This window comes from Saccopteryx leptura, chromosome 1 (genome assembly GCF_036850995.1).
Source record: "Saccopteryx leptura isolate mSacLep1 chromosome 1, mSacLep1_pri_phased_curated, whole genome shotgun sequence".
NCBI lineage: Eukaryota > Metazoa > Chordata > Mammalia > Chiroptera > Emballonuridae > Saccopteryx > Saccopteryx leptura.
The window spans coordinates 269,403,681-269,427,905 of record NC_089503.1 but is presented as its reverse complement, the minus strand read 5'-3'; the positions used below and the strand labels follow the sequence as shown (position 1 = coordinate 269,427,905).

Below are 24,225 nucleotides of genomic sequence, written 5' to 3'. Positions count from 1 at the left end.
TAATACTATAAAATGGAAATTTCTCTAACATAACCAGACAGTTATGTTAGAGAATTAAAATAATATATTATTTTAATATATTTTAAAGTATAATAAATAATATATTATAATAGAATACAAACAGAAATTTCTAGAAAGCAGTATTTAATTCAAGTAAAGCTAGTGTGAAATCAGCTGTTGCTTCTTTGCAAGAATACTTGATAACTGAGGCTGCGGTTTTCTTTCCGAGAGAGGAAGAGCTGCATTGACACTCATTCGTTTTTCTGTCTGGTTTTTATTAGTGATGGGGATTTCTCACACAAATAGGTAGTAGAAAATATAATAAAAATCTAATAATTAAATAATTTTGTAACTAAGAGATAGATATTCTTCTTCCAGTGATATCCAAAATTGTGGAAATGATTGCATTTTATGTTTGGACACCAAAGTGACATCAGAAGATAAATCTATCAATCAGCTTTTCTTTTTCACAATGATTAAAGGAGCAAGAATTATAACTTCCATGAATGGGTTATTGATCCAGAGGTTACCTTTACAGGGATCCTCATTTTCAGAGTAGTAGTGTCAAATGTTCTTCAATGTTGACTTATATTAAATGTGAATTTCCGGTTAATGTCGGCAACAATCAAAAAGTCTTGGAAAAGTGGAAATATTTCTACACCTTCTCTTAATAAAAAAATATTCGTATTAAATCCCTGAAGAGAAATATTTAATTCACTGAAGAGGCTAAACATATCTGCCATATATGCAAGCTTAGCCATCCATTCTTCATCCAATAAAAACTCTACTAATGCAGTTTCACTCTTGCAGAAACTGTTTCACTTTTTCTCTTAGCTCAAAAAGCCATGAAAGAACCCTTTCTCTTGAGAGCCATCTCACTTCTGTGTAGAGGAGCTGTTAGTTTTGTGAGTCCATGGTTTCAAATAGTGTCGTGAACAGTCTGGAATTCAAATCTGCACTATGAATATCATTAACAATCTCCACTGTGTCACTCATCACTGTGTTCAATGCAGGAGAAAGTTTCTTTGCAACTAAATGCTGCCAGTGAATCATACAGTGTGTAGACAACATTTCTGGATGTGCAATGTCCTATATTTTCACAACTATCCCTGAGTGATGCCCAATCATGCTCACAGCACCATCTATACACAGTCCGATGCAGTTCCCCCAGTGTAAGCCCTCTACTTAAAAGTACTTATTAAGAGCATCTCTGGGCTTGTGGTCTGACCAGGTCAATCAAAGCAACAGAGTAGTTCTTTTCTAAAGTCTTTATCGTCAATATATTTCATGAAGCAAAGTAGAATAGCACGGTTACATCAGTTGATTCATCAAGTTGAATGGCGAAATATTTCAATTTCTTTATCCCTTCTACAATTTGCTCTTCAATATCATTGGCCATATCAACAATTCTCTGAATGGTATTGTCCAAAACCAGGTATAGCCTCAAGTTTGTGTGCACCTTGAGGAACCAAGATTTCCTGAGTAACATCTCAGATGCAGGGTTTTACTAATTCTTGACCAGTAGGGAATGATTTCTTCATTTTCAGTATTTGAAGGGCAGCCAAATAAGATGCTTGAAGCAGCAATTTGTCATGAGTTATCATTGTCTTCATTTGAATTTTCTGAATTTTTATTGGATTGTATAATCTGTCAAAAAAAAATCCAGTGACTTCTCGATAAGATTGTTATGCTTTGAATGCAAATGAGAAGTAAGTTTGGAAGGTTTCATTGAATCAATTGACAGAATTTCAGAACATACTATATACAAGGGCCATGGCAATAATACACTTCCAGATGCTACAGTGAAACCAAGTTTTAAATACTCCCATTGTACTGCCTAACAAAGTTTCCTTTTTTATGTTTTGTTTCTGTTGTACCTTCCAAATTATCAACACATTTCTTTTTTACTGTTTCTTTTAAACTTGAAACACTGCTTACCGTTCATAGCAGTGTAGCATGGTTCAAGCTGGTGCTTGATTTCTGAACTTTACATGTACGATACATTGAATACTATACCACAATACATTGAATATTACATAAGTTTGTTCCAATGTTTTTTGTCTATTGTGCATGATTTGTAAATGCTCTGTATGATGCAAAATGTTGCTTGAACAAGCATACAAGTTTCAAAGATATCTAAGACAATAGCAATAGATTTTCATCAGTGATACAAGCTGATAAGTGGCAATCACCCTGCGCATAAGCAAATTCCACAAAGATCATTGGGTCTATAATCTTCATACAACATCAGGGTGGTTAACTCTTTCCCAAACTGGCATGAAGTTTCTGGCGGATTGGCAGCAGTTCGCAGACCAGTGGTTGAAAAGCACTGCTTTAGAGCAGGTAGATGCTTCTCTCAACACTCTTAGATTCTGAAATTGCTGGGACAAAATATGAAGCAAGGGCAGGGCCCCCTCCTGGGAGCACGGGTACTGGATGTAGGCCTTTGCCAGCCCCACCCTCACCCCCACCCCCACCCCCACCCCCACCCCATTGCTCTGCTTTTGTCCTGGGCTGGCTCAGGCTCACCTGGCTTAGCTGGCCCATCTCCACTGTTTCTCATTTCAGCCCTGGGCACTGTGCAGTGCCCTCTTCATATGGGAGCTAACATGACAATTTAAAAACATGAATCAGATTAGCTCACTGTCCTGCTGAAGACCCTCCAAAGGCTTTGCAGGACCCCAGAATCAGTGGTAGGATTCAGCTGGTTAGCATCAGTTCAGCAGAACCAATACCTAATTTTTTAATGAGCTCGGCAAAATGGTTGTTAAAATGGCACTTGTAATCAGGGTTCTCTCTAAGGTGGGCACCTGGGCAGCTGCCCAATGTGGAAATCACAAATTTACATTTCTTATTCTTTTTTTTTTCTTTTTGTATTTTTCTGAAGTTGGAAATGGGGAGGCAGTCAGACAGACTCCCGCATGCGCCTGACTGGGATCCACCGGCACGCCCACCAGGGGGCGATGCTCTGCTCATCTGGGGCATCGCTTTGTTGCAACCAGAGCCATTCTAGCGCCTGAGGCAGAGGCCACAGAGCCATCCTCAGCGCCCGGGCCAACTTTGCTCCAGTGGAGCCTCGGCTACAGGAGGGGAAGAGAGAGACAGAGAGGAAGGAGAGGGGGAGGGGTGGAGAAGCAGATGGGTGCTTTTCCTGTGTGCCCTGGCCGGGAATCGAACCCAGGACTCCTGCACGCCAGGCTGATGCTCTACCACTGAGCCAACCGGCCAGTGCTCCTTATTCTTTTTTTATGTTCATCTGTGCAACAGCCTATTCTAAGTGCCCATAGTAATGTTCATTCCATCCATAGGTTAAAAAAATTGCAAGTGAGGATGCCAGTCAAGAAGCAATATGGAAATATCTTAAGTAACAGGTTTTTTTTTTTAGGTATTGTTTAATATTTTTTATTAATATTTTAAAACTCTTCTTTATAACATAACCTAATTTTATGTACCTCTTTTATTGTTCTTATTTAAGTATTAAATGTGTGAAATAATAAACTACATTTCAGTATATCTTTTTTTATACTTAAAATGGTCAGTAGGGCAGAGAACGAGTTGTTAAATTATTTGAATCCCACTACTACCGAGAATAACCCCTGAACTCCTGGCCATGGCCTACAGTGCCATCTCCGCAGCTCGGACTTCATCTCCTGACTTCATTCCCTACACTTGCTGTGTACAAAACAGTCTTGTCAGGAGGTTTCTCATTAGTACACTGTTCACTCATTCGCTGAACAATCAGTGTGAGTCTTCCTAGGTCCTAGACACTGTGCATATAGCAGTCAAGAATGCAAGTCTGGCCTGAAGAAAGGCAATTCTGGTGGTGCACACAGACAGCAGGCAAACACACAAATAAGTAGACTGTCAGGAGGATGCATGGGTTAAAATGATGTAGGCAGCGGGGAGGTTGGTACACTTACAGTGAGGTAGGAAGTGGTGAGTCTGTGTAGGGTGGCCAGGCAAGGACTTGCTGAGAAGGTCACTGTTGAACTGATACCTGTAGAAAAGGAAGACGTGATTACCTGGATATCTGGTGGGAGAGGGTTTCAGGCAGAGTAGACAGGATGGGCAAGCCCCGTTCATGGAAGATGGGCAAGCAGAATAACCAGAGGGCCCCAGACAGGCCAGGAGAACGGCAGGAGCCAGCTGCTGCTGAGGCTGGGCTGGGCATTGCGGGGGGTGTCTTGGCTCCAGCTTGGAGTGTGAGGGAGGACCTGGAGCAGAGGACAGAGCCTGGGCTTGTGTCTTAGCAGTCCTCTGCTGCTGGGATGCCTGGAGGCGCTGCTCCAATTCAGCAGTGATGCTGATGGTGATGAAGATGGCCGTGCCAGTGGAAACAGTGACATGGGAAAGGTGATGGGATTCTACATCTATTCTTAAGTGGGCCAACAAGCTCTGCTTCATGAAATGGATGTGGTATGAGAGAGAGGGATGACTTTGGGGCTACTCACTGTCACTTAGTGTCGCAGCTGGGTGGCTGGTTCATGAGGGTGCTGTGTGTGGAGGACAAGCCCAGTGGAGGAGGCTGAGTTCAGGACAATGCACGCTGATCGTCAGCTGACTGATTCCAGCTGGAGTGGCAAGCTGGTAGCCTGTGGGACCAGGACATAAAATGGTGATCAGGCCCTGGCCTGGAATCAGAAATTCAGGGAGGGCCTCTGTGCAGCTGGCCGCAGGCTCCTCCTGAGGGTCGTTGAGGTGGCGTGAAGAAGAACCCTGGGAGTTGCTGCTGGGCCCTGCCACACCCCATACATAGGATACCTCCCTCTCGCTGCAGCTGAGGGACCTCTCCATCCACCGTGATTCGAGTCAAAGAGAGACAGGACCCTGTCAGAGGGGACCTGTCCCAAGAAACCTTCCTACCACTGTTATCCTGGCAGCCTATACAACCTGCTATGACTGTCTTTTGAGGTGATTTCAAAAGAAGACCCCAACATCCTCTGTGCCCTCTGCCTGCTGACAGTGCTGCCTGCCTAGACAGGAATTGGTTAGTTGAATGGGATGGTGGCACTTTTGAGCTGGGCAGAGTCTGCTGGCGGGCTTGCTGCCGCCCTGGGCAGGCACTGCCTCCTTCTTCCTTACCCCAGGTGGACCACAGCCCTGTGACTAGGCTTCTCCCTCTGTTTCTCAACTCTCTGCTTCTGGCCTCTCTCTTGGGAAGTTGGACACATTGCTGGTCAAGGCTTGCTGTGAGGAAGGGCCCTTGCCCTGGGTCATGAGGCTGATGGCCTGACTGGACACAGCTGCTGGAAGCCTGCCCACAGCTCTGCCCTGGTCCAGGCTCTTTTCCTCTGAGGAAATGAGACTCAGATGCTAGGTCTGTGGTCCCTCCTGCAAGGGAATACCTACCAGCTGTCCCCCATATGCCCTAAAGGACATATATGGAAACAGAAGGTAATAGCATTAGCTGGTGGAGCCAAAAAGACAGAAGAAATAATAAAGCAGGATAATTAAAAAAATATATGACTCAGAATGAACAAGAGAGCAAGGGTCGGATAGATGAGCTTGGGGTGGGCTCCGGCCACTCACTGCATCCCCCAGGGACTAGTGGCTGGCAGCCCACCTGGCAGAGTGCCAAAGGAAGGCCTCACTGATGGCCAGGCTCCTTGTGCTTTGGAGTTGGGTACTCTACCACCCAAGCTGATGCCTCACAGCAGCTGCGATCAGACATGGCCGGAACTGTCTGGAATCTCCCTTGGGTCTGGGTGAGTTTCCAAGTCTGCAGCTGATCTCCATGCAAAGGGATAATACCTTCCTGCTTCAAGTAGTACATCGCCACAAAGCATCCTGCTCATGCATCTATTTGTAGATTCCTGTCAAATCTTAGCAGCTCACATTCCAGACAGGCCTCCCCGCTATTTGCCCTGATTAAGAATTAACTGCCAGAAATTAGAGCCCTGCCTGGTTGGAGTCTGTGACCTAGACACCTTTCTCAGCCTTGCCCCCCCCTTGGGGGGTGGTCTCCAGCCCAGGAGGTGAGCCCACAGAAGCCCCAGGTGGAGGTGGTAGGCTCTGTAGCTTGAGCCAAGGATGGCTGGGCTCTGGTGTCTGAGAGCAGCGTCTTCTCAGGAACCCACAGATGAGGGGATGCACGTGTTGTTGCTGGGATACAGTGGAGCCCTGGGAAGCAAGGCCCAGCTGCTCCTCGGCCATAGCATTGATTTTTACCAAAGTGCTCTGCAGTCTTGTGTGTGGGGGCAGGCCTGGGTCTGGGGGAACTGAGCTGGCTGCCAGGGGGCTCAGCTCCAAGCTGAGCTTTGAAAGACAAGCACCTTGGGAGGCTACAGTTCTTGAAGGGCTAGGACCATATTGACTGGAACATGCCCTCTTTCTGGTCATCCCTCACTCATCTAGTACCTCCTCTGTGCCAGGAATCAGGAAAGGAGCAATCTACTTCTACCCTTATGGGACCCTTATTTTAGTGGGGTGACAGACACATGCAGAACGCAGGTGCTGAGCGGGCAGAGGAGTGATGGGAGACTGAGTGACCTTGAGCAATTGCTACCTGAGTCTCAGTTTTCTTATTTGTAACATGAGGATGATAAAAACAGTGTTCACCTCAAAGGGCTGTTGAGATCATCAAATGAGATAAGAGATGAGGCATTTGTAATACTGCTTTATACATAAAAAAGTGTGGACAAGTGTTACAGGCTGAGTTGTGTCATACCCTGCAAAGGTCATATGTTGAAGTGTTAGTCCCCTGCCCCAGTATCTCAGAGTATTTGAAGATAGGGCCTTTGAAGAGATAGTGAAGTTAAAATCTGTGTGGGCCCTAAACCAATGTGTCCGATGTCCTTATAAGAAGAGGAGATTCACAGACACTCATGTAATAAAGGTCACGTGAAGACAGAGTGAGAAGATGGCTATATGCAAGCCAACGAGAGGGGCCTCAGCAGGAAACAACCCTGCCCCAACATCTTGATCTTGGTCTTCCAAGCTCCAAAACTGGGAGAAAAGAGGTTTCTGTTGTTAAGCCCCCTTCCCCTCACTTTGTTATGGTAGCCCTGGTGATATAACGCAATTGTTAACTGTTGTTTTTATGCCCCAACACTCTGCCCAGGGGCACATGGTAGGCACTGGAAAATTTGTGGATGAAATGCTCAGAAGTAGTAAGAAAGAAGGGAAGGAAAGAAGGAAAGAAGGAAAGAAGGAAGGAAGGAAGGAAGGAAGGAAGGAAGGAAGGAAGGAAGGAAGGAAAGAAGGGAGGAAGGAAGGGAGAAAACTGTCATAAGAAGGAGGAAAAAAAGAAATGTTCTGAGTAGATAACCCTACTTGAAGCAAGGGTGAACAATATCCCAGCCAGTGAGCCAAGGGACTCTGTGTCAAGGGGTGGTGGCTCCACGGGGTGTTGCCATAGCGCTGGGCCATGGAGGAGGAAGAGGAGAAACAGAAAAAGGAGGCAGAGTAGCAGAAGGAGCAGGAGGTGGAGGAGGAGGTAAGAGGGAAGGGGAAGAGGAAGAAGAGGAGGAGAGTGCTTCTGTTGTTATCGTCTGACAATAGCATCACATGTTGACAGTCCGGCCATTGGTGTCCCACACATGGCAGCCCCAGCTGATTAATACAGCCATGAACCTGGACAATTCAGGTTTTAGGGATTAACTTCTTTGTAACTCACTAGACACACTTGAGTAAGAATGTTAGGGTGGTGTATGGGACACGGACTATTTAGTAGCCATTCATACCCCTCTCCTGTGGGTCATGCAGTTGGCGTGAAGCTGACCCAACCTTTGCTTTAAGACTGGATTTCATCATCTTCAGCATGGGACAGGTTCAGGGATGAGGACTTAATGTCACTTGGGCCCATCAGATACCTACGACTCAATCTGAGCTCTTGGGGACAACAGTCTGTTTTACCCAGCCGCTTGAACTTGTGAGAATGTGAAGTTGGAGCTGCAGCAGCCCTCTGAGCAACATGAGGAGGCTTCTAGTCTGAGAAAGGAGCAACCCAAGGGAAGAGAGGCAAGAAAGTTGGAAGAAAGGAAACAGTTGTAGAAACACCATTTCAGATATCCAAGGACAGTGTTTAATTTGTGAAACAGAAGGAGATTTCACATGAACGCACAGAAGATAGAAGGGCACAAATAGACCATAGATGCAGAGATGGAGTGATGCGACCACAAGCCAAGGGATGCTGGCAGGCTCCAGAAGCGGGGAAAGGAGAGAAACGGATTGTCCCCTAGAGACTCTGGAGGGAGCGTGGTCCTGCTGGCCAAAAGTCTAGGGACAACTCTTGTCTCACTCTGCTAGGGTTAGCATGGCTCAAGAGGAAGCATGAACAAATGTGAGTGACAAAGAGGTAGAAATCATGGAGATGGCCTCGTGTGAGCTCTGCTCCTGCGGCAATACTGGACGTGCCCCCGTGTTACTGGGTGTTTTATTTTATCAAAAGGAGCTCAAAATCTATATTTGTAACCCCCAAAAATCCCAATTTGCATGTATGTGAATTATTCTATTTTTTTTTTTAAGTCATTGTACCTGACCAGGTAGTGGCGCAGTGGGTAGAGCGTCGAACTGGGAAGCAGAGGACCCAGGTTCGAAACCCCGAGGTTGCCAGCTTGAGCACAGACTCATCTGGTTTGAGCATAAGCCCACCAGCAGCTTGAACCAAGGTCGCTGGCTCGAGCAAGGGGTCACTCAGTCTGCTGTAGCCCTCCCAGTCAAGGCACATATGAGAGAGCAATCAATGAACAACTAATGTGCCACAACAAAGAATTAATGCTTCTCATCTCTCTCTGTTTCTGTCTGTCTCTATCTATCCCTCTCTTTGTCTCTCTCTGTCTCTGTCACACACAAAAAAAGTCATTATGAGGGCCCAAACAAACAGGCCTATGGGCAGGATTCTACCTAGAAGCCCCTGGCTTGTGTCCTGGGGTGAAGACAGCTGGCCCTGGCCAGTCCCTCTGCCCAACTGCTTCCAGCCAGAGGTGCCATCCTGGGAAGACCCTGGCTCCACGAGAAGAGGGTGCTCCTGGGTGACAAAGAACCCAGCAGGCCCCACAGACACTCAAGATTCCAGCCAGAAGGAAGCGCAGACACTGCAGAAGAAGAGGTAGTGTGGGGCGCATTGCTCTCAATGCCATTCTGCCCCTGAAGAGGGCGTCTTGGGTTATGCTGTTAAAAAATATTTGTCAAGAAAATGCCTATAGAGTTTTTTATTTTTTTAAAAAATGGTGGGTTTTTAAGGATTGCTCTTAAAAAAGAAGAAACTACTGGAAGAGGCCAATCAAATACCACTAAGTTGAAATCGATTTTACTGAACAAACATCTCACTTTAAATTTAAATTGAGTCTAAATTCATTTTGTCTCCCAGACTTCTAAAAGGTGGCATTCAATATGTTTACACTTGTTTTATCTCCTTTATGGCTAAGTCATGGTCTTCTACCTCCATTCTCTTCCCTTCTCACTTATCCTTTCATCCATATACTCAAGTTTGTATTTACATATGTCTAATTTTTATAGGTGGCTTCTGAAATACACCAGATGAAAGATGAAGCAGTCTTGAAAATAACTGGAAAATTGCACAACAGTGGGGCCGCTGGGCACATGCACATTCTGAGCTGCGAGGCTGCACAACAGACCAAGCTTGCTAAAAGAGAGGCTGGAGGGTTTTTTTTCCCCAAAGCATGTCAGTTTGCTGGGTGGGGTTGGCCTGGCCTCCTGCAGAAGCCATGTCCTTAGGAGCCCCAGCCTTCCTGAGATAGGGGAGGGCCCGGCTGGCCTGGGGTTATGGCATGGAGACTCAGCCAAGGGAGGAGGGCTCTGCTGGAGGGCCAAGAACCACATCACTGTCCCATGAGGCCAAGGTTGGAGGCCAGTGAGGCTGAAGGCCAGGGTTCAGCAAGATGAAGGCCAGGGTCTAATGAGGCCAAGGCTCAGTTTCCAGTGAGAGGAGGTCAACCATTTGGAGACAGTTGTTTCTCTGCTTCCCTGTATTGGGAGGTCCTGCAGGCACAGAGCCTCTGATGGACCCTGAGCCACATTGCCTCCATTGCCTGCATCTCCCAAAGCTCAGGGTTCATGTCTGTCCACAACGACCATGGCTCTGCAATTCTCAGGAAAATGGGCCTGGACCCTCCCCCCAGAGCTGGGTCATCCCTTGACCTTGCTGCCCTTCAGCTGTCCACCTCATCATCCTAATAGATTAGGACCAGGAAAAGGAAACCAATGAAACCTGCAGTCACATTCAAACTCTCCATTTCCAACATGGGGCGAGGGGTGGGGGGAGGCTTTACTCTGTTGCTATAAAAGAGATCTGAGGGTTTTAGTTGACCAGAGGTAAAACGGGGTGGCTGAAAATGCAATTTTCCTGCTCAAAAATGGAAGGCAACATTATGGCAACCTTTTATCTGGGCTCTGTCCAAGATGCCATGTGGAATAGGGGTCTGGCACGTGCTGGAGGAGAAGCTCCATGGTTTGCAGGACAGGTCAAGGGGAAGATGGACACCATAACACAGACCCATGGGGAGAGATCCTTTATGAAGCTGCTGCCCAGCCCTTGGCACAGGGTTCCAGAATGCTTGGGGTGACAGGGCAAGGCCTCTGAGCCTTGGTGATGGTGAAAAGCCTGGGGTCCTGTGCTCAAGGCACTGCGAATAGTGCCCAGCAAGCAGGCTAATGGCTCCTACCTTGACTGCAACCCCCAGGTGTGCCAGCTGCTTCTGTCCACAGCCTTCATGACCAGGGCGGGGGAGGACATGGCAGAGCCTGTAGGCCAGCCGGACCAGGCCAGGCTCAGCTCTGCCCCTGCCGAGGGTTGCTAAGGAGTTTGGGGCTCTGCTGAGAACACAGGCTTCTGGTTGCCTTGGCTGCTCAGATGAGAGATAAGAAATCATCATGGGGAATAGCCATGGCCTAATAGTCACTTCATTTCCTTTTTCTCATTTTCAAAAATGCAATTAAGGAGACCCCAGTACTGCATGGGCACGGGAGCGTGTTGGTGTGTCCGGGTCTGTGGGTGTTCATGGATGGGGTCAGATGCATCTGCATGTGACTGGTGTGTGTGTGAGCACATGTGTACAAGTGAGTGCCTCTGCCCCCATCTCCCAGTCCAGTTTTGTCAGGGGCCCTGAATTGGCTCCTGCTTTCCATTCATGTGAACTTGTTGACAAGCCCCCAGAACTTGACAAGGCAGTTCTCCTGTGGCGCCTCCACCCTTGCACCCCACATTCCTTCCACTGGCACTCTCAGTGAATGGCCTGTGCTTTCAGACTCATATTTGGAGGGCCTTGTAACCTTGGTGGACAGCAGCAAGCCGTTCGTGTCATATAGGGACCATTAAAAAGAACATTTTGGAAAGTTCCAACAACCTGAAACTGTGGTTCAGAATCCATGTGAGAAAGCAGAGAAGCCTTAGTTGTGATGATGCGAAGGCAGGTTATGCTGGAAAGCTGCCCCACACCCCTGAGCTTCCCCACACCTCACGGGCCATGCAGGGCCACCGAGGGCAGAGGCCTGAGTCCCAGTCTCCCTGTCTGAAACCATCTGGTGAGGACAGTGACGGTTGGGACAGCATCTGCAAGCCATGTGGTTCCTCTGCTCCCCTTCATGCTGGCCAAGAATTTGGTAGGCCCAGTGCAGCCAGTGTGCCAGATGTGTTCTTTTTTCCCCCAAGAGAAGCCTATGCCTCTGAAATATTCGTATTTTCATGGCAAATCTTTTGACTTAAAAAAAAAACCTCAGCAATTTGAGTTCACAAACCAAACCTGTGGGCTGTCAGTTTGGTAGCCCCTCATGCATCAGTTACATTTTACAATGACTCCCAACTTTAGGCAAAGAGTAGGGATTTCTAGGGGGGATACTCTTGTAACCAAACCCCAGAAGGTGAAGGTCTTACAGAGAAGCACCTCATGGGCAGTGAGAGCTCAGGTTCTAGAGGAAGCTGATGAAGCTCACCTGCCCCCAGCCCCCAGGGGATGACCTTCCCATCCTGAAAATTCAGCTTCTTCCTGCAAAAGTGGGCTGTTGTAGTTCCACCTTATAGATTGTCATGAGGACAAGGATCTCAAGGTCTTGGCAGTTCTAAATGTTATCCTTGCTAATTGTTAAAATGCAGCACAGTATTTGCAGACAGTTGTAATCAGAATGAGCTTGACAGGAACTCAAAAGATAACTGTAGGCCCTGGCCAGATAGCTCAGTTGGTTAGAGCATTGTCCCAATAATCCAAGGTTGTAGGTTTGATCCCCAATCAGGGCACATGCAAGAGTCAACCAATGAATGCATAAATAAAATAAATCGATGTTTCTCTCTCTCTCTCTTCCTCTTGCTCTCTAAAATCAATCAATAAGATTTTTTTAAAAAAAAGATAAATGTAGCCTGACCAGGCAGTGGCACAGTGGATAGAGCATCGGACTGGGATGCAGAGGACCCAGGTTCGAAACCCCGAGGTCGCCAGCTTGAGTGCGGGCTCATCTGGTTTGAGCAAAGCTCACCAGCTTGGACCCAAGGTCGCTGGCTCGAGCAAGGGGTTACTCGGTCCGCTGAAGGCCCACGGTCAAGGCACATATGAGAGAGCAATCAATGAACAACTAAGGTGTCGCAACGAAAAACTGATGATTATGCTTCTCATCTCTCTCCATTCCTGTCTGTTTGTCTCTATCTATCCCTCTCTCTGACTCTCTCTCTCTCTGTAAAAAAAAAAAAAAAAAAAAAAAAAAAAAAAAAAAAAAAAAAAAAAAAAAAAAAAGATAAATGTAGCCAACTGCAAAGAAGAAATCAACATGTAGTTGACCAAATAGTGTATACAGGCAATGTCTAAGCTTCCCTTTGGGGAAATAAAACTTTGAATGTGAATCCAGTCTCCTTTGCTTGTTGCAAGTAAATAAAAGTACCTTGTGACAACCCCTTTTCATTCTTGAATAGAGCACCCCAAGAGGCCAACCCCTTGAGTTTGATAACACAAGGAGATGGTTTACCTAAGAGCTTTGCTGATTCACCAGCAGAACTGCCCCCGTGTCACACTGAGCCAGTCAAGTGTTTTCCTCTTTCCACTCCAGAGGCTGAGCCAGGCCAGTCACCAGGGCAGATGGAGGTGGTCATGGGGCATGAATGTGTATGGTCCTTCTCCTGAGAAGGCAGCTTGGAAGCCCCTGATTAGTGTCTCAGGGAGGCTCTTAGTTCCCAATGCTGAACACAATCTTCTTCATTCTCTCACTTAAATTCTCCCCTTGGAACAAGGTGCAACCTCTGGGCCAAGATCAGCAAGGCCCTCTGCATCTATGGTCCCTTAGCTGCCTCTCCTACTTTATTTCTTCCTCCTTTACTCCCTCTGGCCTTGCCTGGAGCAGAGAAAGTGCTCTCCTGACTCGAAGCCTTTGCACATGTTGGTCTTTATGCTCGAGATGCTCACATAATGGTGACTGACCATTCTTCCTGGTAACCTCTTTCCCCTCAACTTTCAGCGAAACCCTCTCCTACCTCCTCTCCTTGTCCCATGCATTCAATATCACATGCTTATTTTTATTTTCTTTATGGTATTTATTTTTGGTAGTTATTTTGTTGATCCATTTGGTAAATATTTTTTGAGCACCTACTATGTCCCAGGCTATGTTTTGTTAAACACAGTGGATTTTTTTTGTGTGTGTGTGAGCCTTCGACAAGGTTGCTTGAGACTTGTTTGGAGGTTCTAGCAGGGGAGCGCAGCTACTCATATACCCTTGACCGAAGAACGGTCCTCTCCTCTAGCGGGGAAGGTCGTCCTCTTTGACCGAGCATGCAGCTTCGGGAGGGACGCACATGGAGCGGTGAGGGAGGAAGGGGACACCCACCTAGCCAGCCAGATCAGCTGAATCAACCCTGGCGATCAATGGGGTGACAGATGTCGCAGCCAGATCACCCTCACATCCGACAAGATTGCTTATCAGGCAAAAATCCACCCTGGTACAGGTGCCACCCAGGTCTACACTATAGCTGGTTTTGGTTCTAAAGTCAGTGATGATATGAAAAAAAGCATGTGGTCCAAATACTCTGGAAATTTTCCAATGACTGCCATTCTGTGTGTGCAGCCCAACCCTGTAGAATGTATCGTCAGTACAGGCTGTGGTGGAGAGCAGTGCTAGCTAAGAGGTCCAGTTCAGAGCCTTCACACATATTAAATCATTTAATTCTCAAAACCACCCTGTGAAGTAAGAGATACTGTTATGTCCATTATACAATTTAAGAAACAGGCACACGAAGGTTAAGATGTTTTCTGAGGTCACAAAACTAGAAAGTGGTTGACAGAGCCAAGCATCCTGTCTCAGGGTTGCTCCGGGGACGTCACCCCCACTTCCCAACCTGCTGCCCAGGGTGGGAAAAGGAGCTAGACTGTGACTGCTGTGTCACAGAGGAGGACACAGGGCATGGACAGGCTGAGCATGTGTGCAAGTCATGTGTGGGTACTGCAGATGCCTCATCACGCTAGTAAATGAGTCTGTGGGCTCAACTTCAGGCTTCCTGTGCTGCAGTGGAACTGTCATGTGGTGAGGTGACCAGACCTGGGATAGAGGGAGTGGCATGGGAAGGAGGCAAGTTCCAGGGCCAATGAGGAAGTGAATGAAGCTGGCGCCCCCTCTGGTGGAGGGTAAAGGAAAGGAGGGGCCCAGATGCCTAGGTGTTTGTGGCAGGAGAAGAAATGCCAGGTGAGAGACCAGGAGGACTAGACCAGGGACTGGGTTGAGGCAGAGATTGGGCTGTGAATCACTGGGGCTCTGAGATACCTTGATGGGGACACCTGGGCCTTATTACATTTACAGGATGCAATGGACCTGGTTCTGGTTGGGGTCATAGTTGCACAGACTCTGAATCCATGGGAGAGTATGAGGTTGCCCAGGAAGGAAGAAGCCAGGGACATAGCTTGTGGGAAGGGCGCATGTGTGGACTGGATAGGCCTGAGAAATGGGTACAGTGTGAAGAGAAGAATCTTCGCTTGAAGGGGCTTCCTTATACCAGATCTGTAAAGAGCCTGCAAAAGCCACTGGGCTCAGGGACAATTTATTTCACCCCTAAACAAAAACTTTAAAACATTACACAAAAGTTACAGGTACAGGTATATGTCCTGCCCTCCCCGCCCCACCAATGATAAGAAGAAGGAAATGCTATTTTGCAGGGAGCAAAGGTGACCAGTTTTCCCAAGTACTGCAGTTTACATGTCCTGAGGACAGTGTCGGATCTCAATGTTTCTTCCCAGGAGGAGAGACCATCTGGAGCTGCTAGGAGGGAGCCAGCCAAAAGCAACTTTTCTACTGGAGATGGGGTTGGGGATGGGGAAGAGGCCTCCTGGCATATCACGAAAGAACAGTGGGGTCCCCAGAGAGTCTCTAGTGGCTGAAGTGATGGGCAAAGGCCTTCCACTCTGCTTTCAGAGCTTCCTCCCACTGCATCTCTGTCTTAGGATCCACGGAAAGTACCACTACCAGCCCCAGCCAGAAGCTATGGCCATTTTAAGACCTGTACTCTAGATTTTGTGAACTGGACAGGGTTGGTCCTCTCACGCAAACTGAAATTCAAGGAGAAGCCTGCACGAAACTACCTATCTACACTATGTTTCTGCCATCTGAGTTGGCCTTATAAAGGAGTCCTGGAATCTTAGTTCAACCAATAGGGCTAAGACTTTCCCCATCCATTTGAAGCTACACACTCTAACCAACAAGAGTGCCTCTACTCTGACCAATCAGGATAGTACCTTTGCACCAATCAAACTGCAAGGATTTGAAGTCCTCATTTGCATGAAGAAAGACCAGTCAGGTACCAGGGAGGCTGGGGGCTGCCAGGTTGAACACTAACATGCATTTTGCCTCATGACCTTTGTTGGCAGCTGGTTTAGTAATGGTCATGTAACTCAGCCTTGGTCTACAGACCAGAGGGGAGCCAGCCAGTCCTGGGAAAGGGCAAAAGGCCTGTATGTGGCATGGCCATCCTTCTACCTTACCAGGCGCATAGACCCACATGGTAGACTGAGCTCTGGAGCTGTCATATCTGCAGATCCTGTATATGAGATCGTGCATTTTCTTACAGTTTAAGCTGGCTGTGTGACTTGCAGTCAGGGTTATCTTAAGAAACCCAGGGGCCTTTTTCAGTTGGGAGATGAGAACCAAATGGCCCTCCTCACCTCTGAGAGGTCAGGCACAGGTAGACCCAGGTTCTAGACCAAGATATAAGGGGGCCCAGGATATCATTCCCTGCTACACCCAGACATCCCCCTGAAAATTCCTACACCTCTGCCTCTCTGCTAGGTTGAACATATGTGCAAATGGGCCATCACTCACAAGAGGACACTGAGCTTCCATCCTTTCCCAGGTCATTACTTCTGTTGAGTTTAAAACTGCAGCTTGTGGCCCTGGCCGGTTGGCTCAGTGGTAGAGCGTCGGTTGGCCTGGCATGCAGGAGTCCCAGGTTCGATTCCCGGCCAGGGCACACAGGAGAAGCGCCCATCTACTTCTCCACCCCTCCCCCTCTCCTTCCTCTCTGTCTCTCTCTTCTCCTCCCGCAGCCAAGGCTCCATTGGAGCAAAGATGGCCCGGGTGCTGAGGATGGCTCCATGGCCTCTGCCTCAGGTGCTAGAATGGCTCTGGTTGCGATGGAGCAACGCCCCAGATGGGCAGAGCATCGCCCCCTGGTGGGCATGCTGGGTGGATCCCGGTCGGGCGCATGCGGGAGTCTGTCTGACTGCCTCCCCATTTCCAACTTCAGAAAAATAAAAAAAAATTTAAAAAAACAAAACAAAAAACATAACTGCAGCTCGTGTTCTCATGTAGGATTGCTGACTGAGCCTGGATCCCCTGGCCTCAAAGCTTCTAGTCTTTTGTCTTTCACTTCCTGGCAGAGCTGATTCCAATGGTGGTACGACAACTCTGTGTAGAATGCGACAAGAAAAACAATTGCTACCTAGAAACCATACCCCTTTGTCCTGCTTTTCCTGGCACAAGCACCATGTCAAGGTGTGTGTGTGTGGAGGGATGCTCAAGAAATAGCAAGAACCACTACCCAAAGGCCATCCGGCTGCCACATTCTGTTCAATCAGTATTCCCCTGACAATATTGCTTACCCAGGCCGCTCCTGGCCAGGACTTCATCAGTGTATCTGATGAGGCCACTGCGCTTGCTGTTTGCCAACAGTGGAAGAGGACAGAGCTGCTGTCTTCAGAGGTCCCTTTACAAGGTCACTAAGACCTTACAGCTCTTATTATCTGTATCCAGGTCCCCAGGGTGGGGGGACTATAAGAGTCTAGGTCTACCCCCCAACTGGTCAGAGCTTGCTTGTATGGAGGGAAGACAGTGAAACCTCCTGCTTGTAGCCTGCAGTGAGCGCAGACTCTGTCAAAGATTGTGACCTCGTCAAACGGCAGAAGAATTTCTGGTTTCTCTGTGGCCATCAAGGGAACTGAGTAAGTCTGTGCTGGCATATGTGGCCTGGAAGCCAGAGGTGAAGCAGAGAGCTCTGCCCGTTTCTTCAGAATAAGGCAGGGCACTGTGCCTGACAAGATTTGGCAGAGGGAACAGGGGAAGACATTTTTTTTTCTTAATGTCCCTGCTTAATGCATAGGGATTTGTGACACCCAAGATGACCATGAAAGGTTTACATTTCTTTCTTCAAATCATATCCTTGGGAAGCTTTTAAGGGGGTGGGGGCCCAAGCTCATCTTGAATTGTCCTCATTCCACCACCCTACCCCACCTGCAGCTGTTCTTGACTGGGATTGCAACTCCAGACCTTCATGATCAGTCTGGTAACAACTCTGAACAATAGGCAGGTGCAGGACAATAGGGAGTGGTTGGGACTGTGTCAGGCAGAAGAGTACAAGCCAAACCTAAAGACGTCCACTATCAGCTCAAAGAAGACACATATGACACTCACTGAACAAGTACTGGAGTAGAGTTGGCCTGTAGATAATTAGTATGTGGACCTGTTGGAACAAACCATGTCTCACAAAGTGAACATCCCTCCTTCTCACGTTTCCTTCTGCTCCCCTCACCGCTACATCCAAGGGAAGGTCCCTGATCCTGCTCACCTACCTGTCTCATCAATTTTTCAACACTTGCTAATCAGCTTTACCCTCCGTGCCTTTTGCAGGGAGTAGTATCTAGAATTGGATTTTTAAAAATTTTGTTTTCATTTTATTTATTTTTGACAGGTACTTTTGATTTATAGAGAGATGCTGGCTTTTCATTTATGGTAATGATTTAAAGTACCCTTTAAAAACTTAAGTACAGAATGAGGTACGGTATACAGATATAACGATGGTGATGGGAAGGCTTGGCAGGGAGGTGAATGAGGCTGTGGAACTTGACTCCTGAAGCCTGTGAGGCTGTTAGTTGAGTGTTATGAGGACGAAAGCACAACCACAAGACGGCTGAGTGGAAGGATGCCATGGATTCTAAGATACTGCTGGACCCAACTCTGGGCTACCTGACTCCCTGAGACTTCAGGAGTCAATCCATGCTGCTTCTTACGGAAGCCCTCCAGGATGGCTGGCTCCAGCGTCCTGTCTCCTCCCATTGATCACCATCTGCCTTTCTCTGGAACCAGCTGTGTTATCAGAGGTTACAAAAGTAGATGCCTGCTGGGGGTGAGGCCCCAGGACACACAGAAACTCTAGGGCACCTGTCCCATGTAAGGGTTAACAACAGAAATGGGGTCAGTGTGGCCATGTTCCAGTTTTTCAAGAAGAGTCAGAAATCTAAATTCTAATGTAAAAACCTCACCATTTGTAATGTTTACACCAAATGTTCACCATCCCTGGGGACTGGGTCATGCCTCAGCACCCGCAGGTGGCACAGAGGGAAGTGTGCAGGTGACGATGGCCAGCAAGCTGCAGTGCCCTCAAGCCCAGGTCCTGAAAGCAGAGGGACTGAGAAAATGAGACCACAGCTGGAGTGGGTTGTGTAAGTCATGTTTCCCCATAAGACCTGGGCCTCCTGGCTGGCAAGGAGGGGCCTGACTCATCAGGCCTTGTCTGACCAGAACGAAACCCAGAGCCCTGGGCACACAGGCCTGAAGCAGTGTGGATGAGAAGATCCAAAGGACTGGTGTCCACTCTCCCAGAAAGTGGGGTGGAAGTCTGGAATCACATAACAGAGATGTTCCAACAGACACATGCCTGAGAGGGTGCTTGCAGGCAGGACCTGGGGAGAAAGGTCACTGTTGGGAGCAGCAGGCCTGGTGGGATAGTGACTCCAGGCTCAGGACTTTGCTGGAGAAGAGGGTGTCCAGCTGCCAACGGCCTTTGACAGCACACTTGCTCCAAGATGGAGAGGTATGCCTGGTATTCTGAATTGGAAAAGGTAGGTAGAGAGGAGAAAGGCCATTTCAGGCGGGGCCTGGGGGAGAGCAAAGCCCAGGAGGTTACATGCCCACGTGGGATTCATTCAGCAGAGGTGAGGGCTGGTACCTGCCTGTCCTGCCTGTGCTCTAGGAGGGAGGGCCAGGTCTGGGTGGAGGAGGCTGGGTGGACTCCCAGGCTGCAGTGGAGGGATGGAGAGGCAGGTGGAGGGGGACAGGGATTCCAGGCAGAGAGAAGTTGAGGACTCAAGGAACCCTGCCTCTATCTGGGAGGGTAAAAGTTGATCTTTGGGGTAGCACTGCTTGAGGGCATGTTCCTATAAAAGCTCTTCTGGCGTCTGGGGTCTCCATCTCAGATCTCCCCAACCCCAACCCCTCCCTGAGTCCTGTCCTGCCTCAGGGCATAAAGATAGAGCCAGGTAACCCCTATTGCCCCAGGGATGACCGGTGAGCCCCTGCCCACCGCCCCCCACCACCCCCCACCCCGAGAACTACTCTCTGTGTGGGAATGCTCTGGCGGCCGCACTCCTCCCGGGTTGTATGCCACGAGAGCGTGTGGAAGCCGAGTGTGGCCAGCGGTGGGGCTCCCCAGGCGCGACCCGCGGTGCTTCTGGGCCGCCGCCTCATGGTGTCTCTACTGCGCAGCAAGCAGGGGGAGGGGTGAGAGATGGGGGGGACGCCAGCAGCACCAAGAAGCGCCGGGTCACGGCAGGCTGAGGCGCCCGCCGTCCCCGCCCTCCCTGCGCTCTCCTTCTCCCTCCGCCCGCCTCCCTCGCTGGCTCCTTCCCTCTCTCCGCCTCTCCTCCGCGTTCCCCGCCCTCCCCTCCCCGCCTCGCCTCGCCTCCTCCGCCCCGCGCCCTGCGGTGCTGCAGCTGCAGGCGGCTACAGCTGCCCCCAGATGTGGGCTGGGCAGCGTGCGGGGAACTTTCGTGCCGGCTCCGAGTGCGGGGCCCAGGCTACGGTCCGGCTGCCATGGATTCACCAGCTGGCGCTGAAAGCCGCCTGCCCTGCCTCGCGTTGCTGCTGCTGCTGCTGCCGCCGCTTCCGGCGGACTCCCGGCTCGCCGCCCCCGCCCCCGCAGGTAGGTGCGGCCCGCCCCCAGCCCCGCGACCCCCATTGGTCGGCACCGCCCCGCGCGCCTAGCCCCCTCCCCAGGCGCGTCCAGCGGGACTTGGGCAAACTCTGAGCACCCCGATCCGGGCCAAGTTGGCCAACTTTGGGCCGGGTTGGTCGTGCAGGGGGCGCCCCCAAGGCGAATCCTGGCGCCTCAGGCCATGGGGAGCTTCGGAACCCTCGCGGCTCTTCGGATGCTGAGCGTAGAGGTGAAGAGCCAGGAAAGTCCCTCGGCGAAGCGCGCAGAGCCGGCCCCAGTGGGTCCAGGGGAATCAGAGCCAGACGGCGCCCGGGCTGGCGTCCGGGGATGATCGGAGGAGCCGAGTGCCGAGCGCGACTCCTGGGGCCCTGAGGATTGCTTCGGGCACCCTAAAGGGGATCCCCGAAGATCCGAGGGGCTCTGCTCCACCCCTCCGGGGACGGGGGACCGGCAGCGGGCTGTGCGGAAGCTGGACAGGGAGGACAGGCCGCCCGTGGTCGGGGGAGCCGAGTCCTCGCCGCCCCAGGGGCCACTGTGGGGTATAGGCGCACGGATAGAAGGCCAACCGAGAGTCCTGCCAAAGATCGTAGGTTCATGGGGCGGGAGACATTCTGACGTGGCAGTCCCCTGGGGAACTGTGAGGAGCCCGCGGAGCCCCTGCCCAGAACGGGGCAAAGGGCAGAGCTCTCGGCTTACAGGGTCCCAGAGTGGGACCGCCCCAGGGTGGCCGTGTTAAAGACCCTTCGCGTTTGGCAGAAAGCCGGGGAGATGCAGGCTAGTCTCTGGGAGGTTGCATGGAGGAATGCCTTTCCCTTTGCAGTGGGGGAGGGGTTGGGGGTTGCGGGGCTCATCGCGGGGCAGGAGGCTTCGAGGTCTCGGCGGTTCTAATGTTCCTTCCCATTGCAGGCGGACCCCTGGGGCACGCAGCGGAGAGCTTCCTCGCAGTGCCGGTGCGCACTGACGCCCAGGGCCGTTTGGTGTCTCACGTGGTGTCGGTGAAGACTGCCCAGTCTAGGGTTCGGGCCCGCAGGGATGCCCCGGTCCAGACTTCAGGCTTCCCTGGAGGCAACAAGGAGGACCTTGGCGGCGGGCTACTTTTCTACAATGTCACTGTCTTCGGCCAAGACCTGCACCTGAGGCTGCAGCCCAACGCTCGCCTGGTGGCGCCCGGGGCCACCGTGGAGTGGCAGGGTGAGTCTGGCACTACCCGCGTGGAGCCCCTGCTTGGGACCTGCCTCTACACTGGAGACGTGGCTGGCCAGTCTGAAGCCTCCTCCGTGGTGCTCAGCAACTGCGACGGGCTGGTGAGTAGGCACTTCTCCCTCTTTGCCCACACTCTTGCCTGAGCTTTGGAAGTGGGTTACCTGGCAGTCCCCTGGGAGGCCTGCCCTGAGGACCTTCTCTGCTTGGGGATGCAGGACATCAACAGAAGGGGTTGGCTGGACAAGTTACTTTGCTGACAGGACAGGGGTGATTTATGCAGGAGGAGGGCCAGGGTCTCCAAATGTATGATCAAGTAGCCACGTCTCCTTTAGGCCTGCTTGCACAGGTCTTGGTCTGGCATCCAAGTGTGTGTATATCTCTGTAAGCGTGCGCACCTGTGTTTGGAACATCACTGTGTACGTCTGTGAGCATGTGAATGTGCCATTGTGTGTCTTGTTCTTGTGTGTTCATTTGTGTGTCAGTTGAATGTGTGATCCTGTACATTTTAGTATGTGTGATATGTGTGTGGGGGTCACATGTTTTGGCAATCGGTCTCCTTATTTCTGTGTGTACTGGTGGTGACAACCCCGGGGCAGGCAGTGGTGCTGAAATGCCCAGTTGTTCCTCTGCATCCTGGCTGACCAGGAGCCACTGATTTTTATGCAGTGGTTTCCTGTTGAACTTCAGCTGGTTATTTGAAAAGTCGGTTTTCTCTCTCTATTTTGAGCCAAGGGGAGTATTTGGAAATGCAGGCTCTGGTGCTCATGGGCAGTCCCTGAAAGACAGGAGAGAGGCTGAGAGGGCTCCCCTCCTGGAACTGCCGGGGCCACCCAGTGTGACTGGAGTCCTGGGAAGTCCTCCTACTTCAGGGGGCCCAGAGGGACCATGCCTTGGCATAAGGGCTTCGGAGAAAGCCTGAATCGATGCTCAGGGAGGAGGCTGACATTGGCGGTGCGCTGTCCAGCTTCCTGGGGACCTGGCACATGGCAGAAGCCACTGCAGTTTTCTATTTTGGATTGGTGTGCGGTGGTCAGGCTGGCTGTGCTGGCCAGACATCTAGGCCGCCCACCAAGGGCTCTGCTCTAATTGCAGCTCAGAAGACTCCTGCTCCAAGGGAGTAGTCACTTTCCCAGCCCTGCTTCCCCTGATCCCCTGTCCTCAGGCTCATCCTGCCAGCTGCAGAGCCAGCAATTACTCCAGAGCCCCACAACCACTGCTATTCTTTTTATGGAGACAGGAAACATCACTTGTTGCTTTGGAAAATCACTGCTTTTGGCTGGATTTAGTTAAAGCCTAGGCGTATTGCAAACGACTGTCAAAGTCCTTGGAAAAGTTGGGTTGACATGGTGTAGCCCTCTATGCCTCTGAGGATGTCCCAGGCCTCACAGGTGTGTCTCATTGAACTCTGGAGGGGAATCACCTAAATGAAAGGAAGTGGGCGCTGGGAACTGGAGGGTGGGGTGGGTGGGCTGGGAAAAGGTGACACAGATGCAGTTTGTTGGCGGGCCAAGTCTCACGTACTAGTTAATTCCCAACGGAAAGCATTTTAGGGAGAGTTTGTATCATTCATTTATCTGTTCATTGTGATTCATTGTTCAACCAGCACTTCTAGTGCCCTTGCCCACTGTGCTGGTTGGAGATGGGGCTGGCCCGGTCGGTGCCTGTCTGGGGCTCACACACTCAGGGTAGCTGATGGTGGGCTGAGGGTCACTCTGGCCGGGGCCTGAGAGTGTGCTGCCGGGGCTAATTGAAGAATGCTTTGCCAGTGGGCAGCCACATAGGTTGGCAGTCCTAGCAGAGGGAAGAAGTCCCAGGTGTGCCATGGCCAGTTCAGGACAGGCAGGGCAAGATGTCAGGTATACTGGACGCACACCAGCAGGGCTGGAAGAAGACTGGAGTTGGAAGAGGGGGTGGGGTCTCCCTGAATGGCCTTCAGTACTGTCTGTGAGGAATGGCCTGGAGACAATGGGATGGCGTCATAACTTCTTTTTCTTTCTTTTTGCCATGTGCATCTGTTCTGATTTTATACCAATTAATTTCTTAACCCTTAAAGTACCTCTGTGCATCACTGATCAGTCCATGTGCTAGCAGGGGTCGTCAAACTTTTTATAAAAACCGCCCACTTTTGTAGTGCTGGTCAACCTGGTCCCTACCGTGCAACCAAACAGCGCCACGATTGGCCCATCATGAAAGCTAGAACGCCCACTAGTGGGCGGTAGGGACCAGGTCTACCAGCACTGCAAAAGTGGGCGGTTTTTATAAAAAGTTGGACGACCCCTGAAGGGCTTCATGCATCATTCTTCTGGTCCTCAACAGCAACCCTGCAGGGCAGGGTCCTCATGCCTGGTTTAGAGCTGAGCAGCTGAGTCTCATCCCCTGATGACAGATGTCCCTCCCGTTTCGGTCCAGCCCCTTCTTCCATGGTGCACTCAATCCTGGAGGGCGAATGACACAGATGGGATGGCAGGGGCTATACTTGTGTGCGCACCCCCTCAATAGCCTTCCCTGGCCAAGGGCACAGCATCCTCCCAGCAGCCCCAGCCCTGAACCAGCATGCCACTTGGAGCCCCTTCTGCTACAGCCCCATTTCTACAAGAACATTCTGCAGACTGAGCAAATAGGGTTTGGTGGACCCCAGTGTGGAAAAGGCTGTGCCTTGCGTTCAGCCTGGCAGA

General features: G+C 50.3%; 1 protein-coding gene across 2 annotated transcripts in view; it reads left to right on the top strand.

Moving 5' to 3' along the window:
- Positions 1–20,096: 20,096 nt before the first annotated feature.
- Positions 20,097–24,225, top strand: part of ADAMTS2 (ADAM metallopeptidase with thrombospondin type 1 motif 2) — a 220,750-nt gene continuing 216,621 nt past the window's right edge. For both annotated transcript variants that reach the window (XM_066352718.1, XM_066352712.1), the window contains exons 1-2: positions 20,097–20,335; positions 21,254–21,651. In XM_066352718.1, coding sequence (XP_066208815.1) covers positions 20,227–20,335; positions 21,254–21,651 — 507 coding nt within the window. In that variant the 5' untranslated portion in view covers positions 20,097–20,226. The remainder of the gene's footprint in view (positions 20,336–21,253; positions 21,652–24,225) is intronic.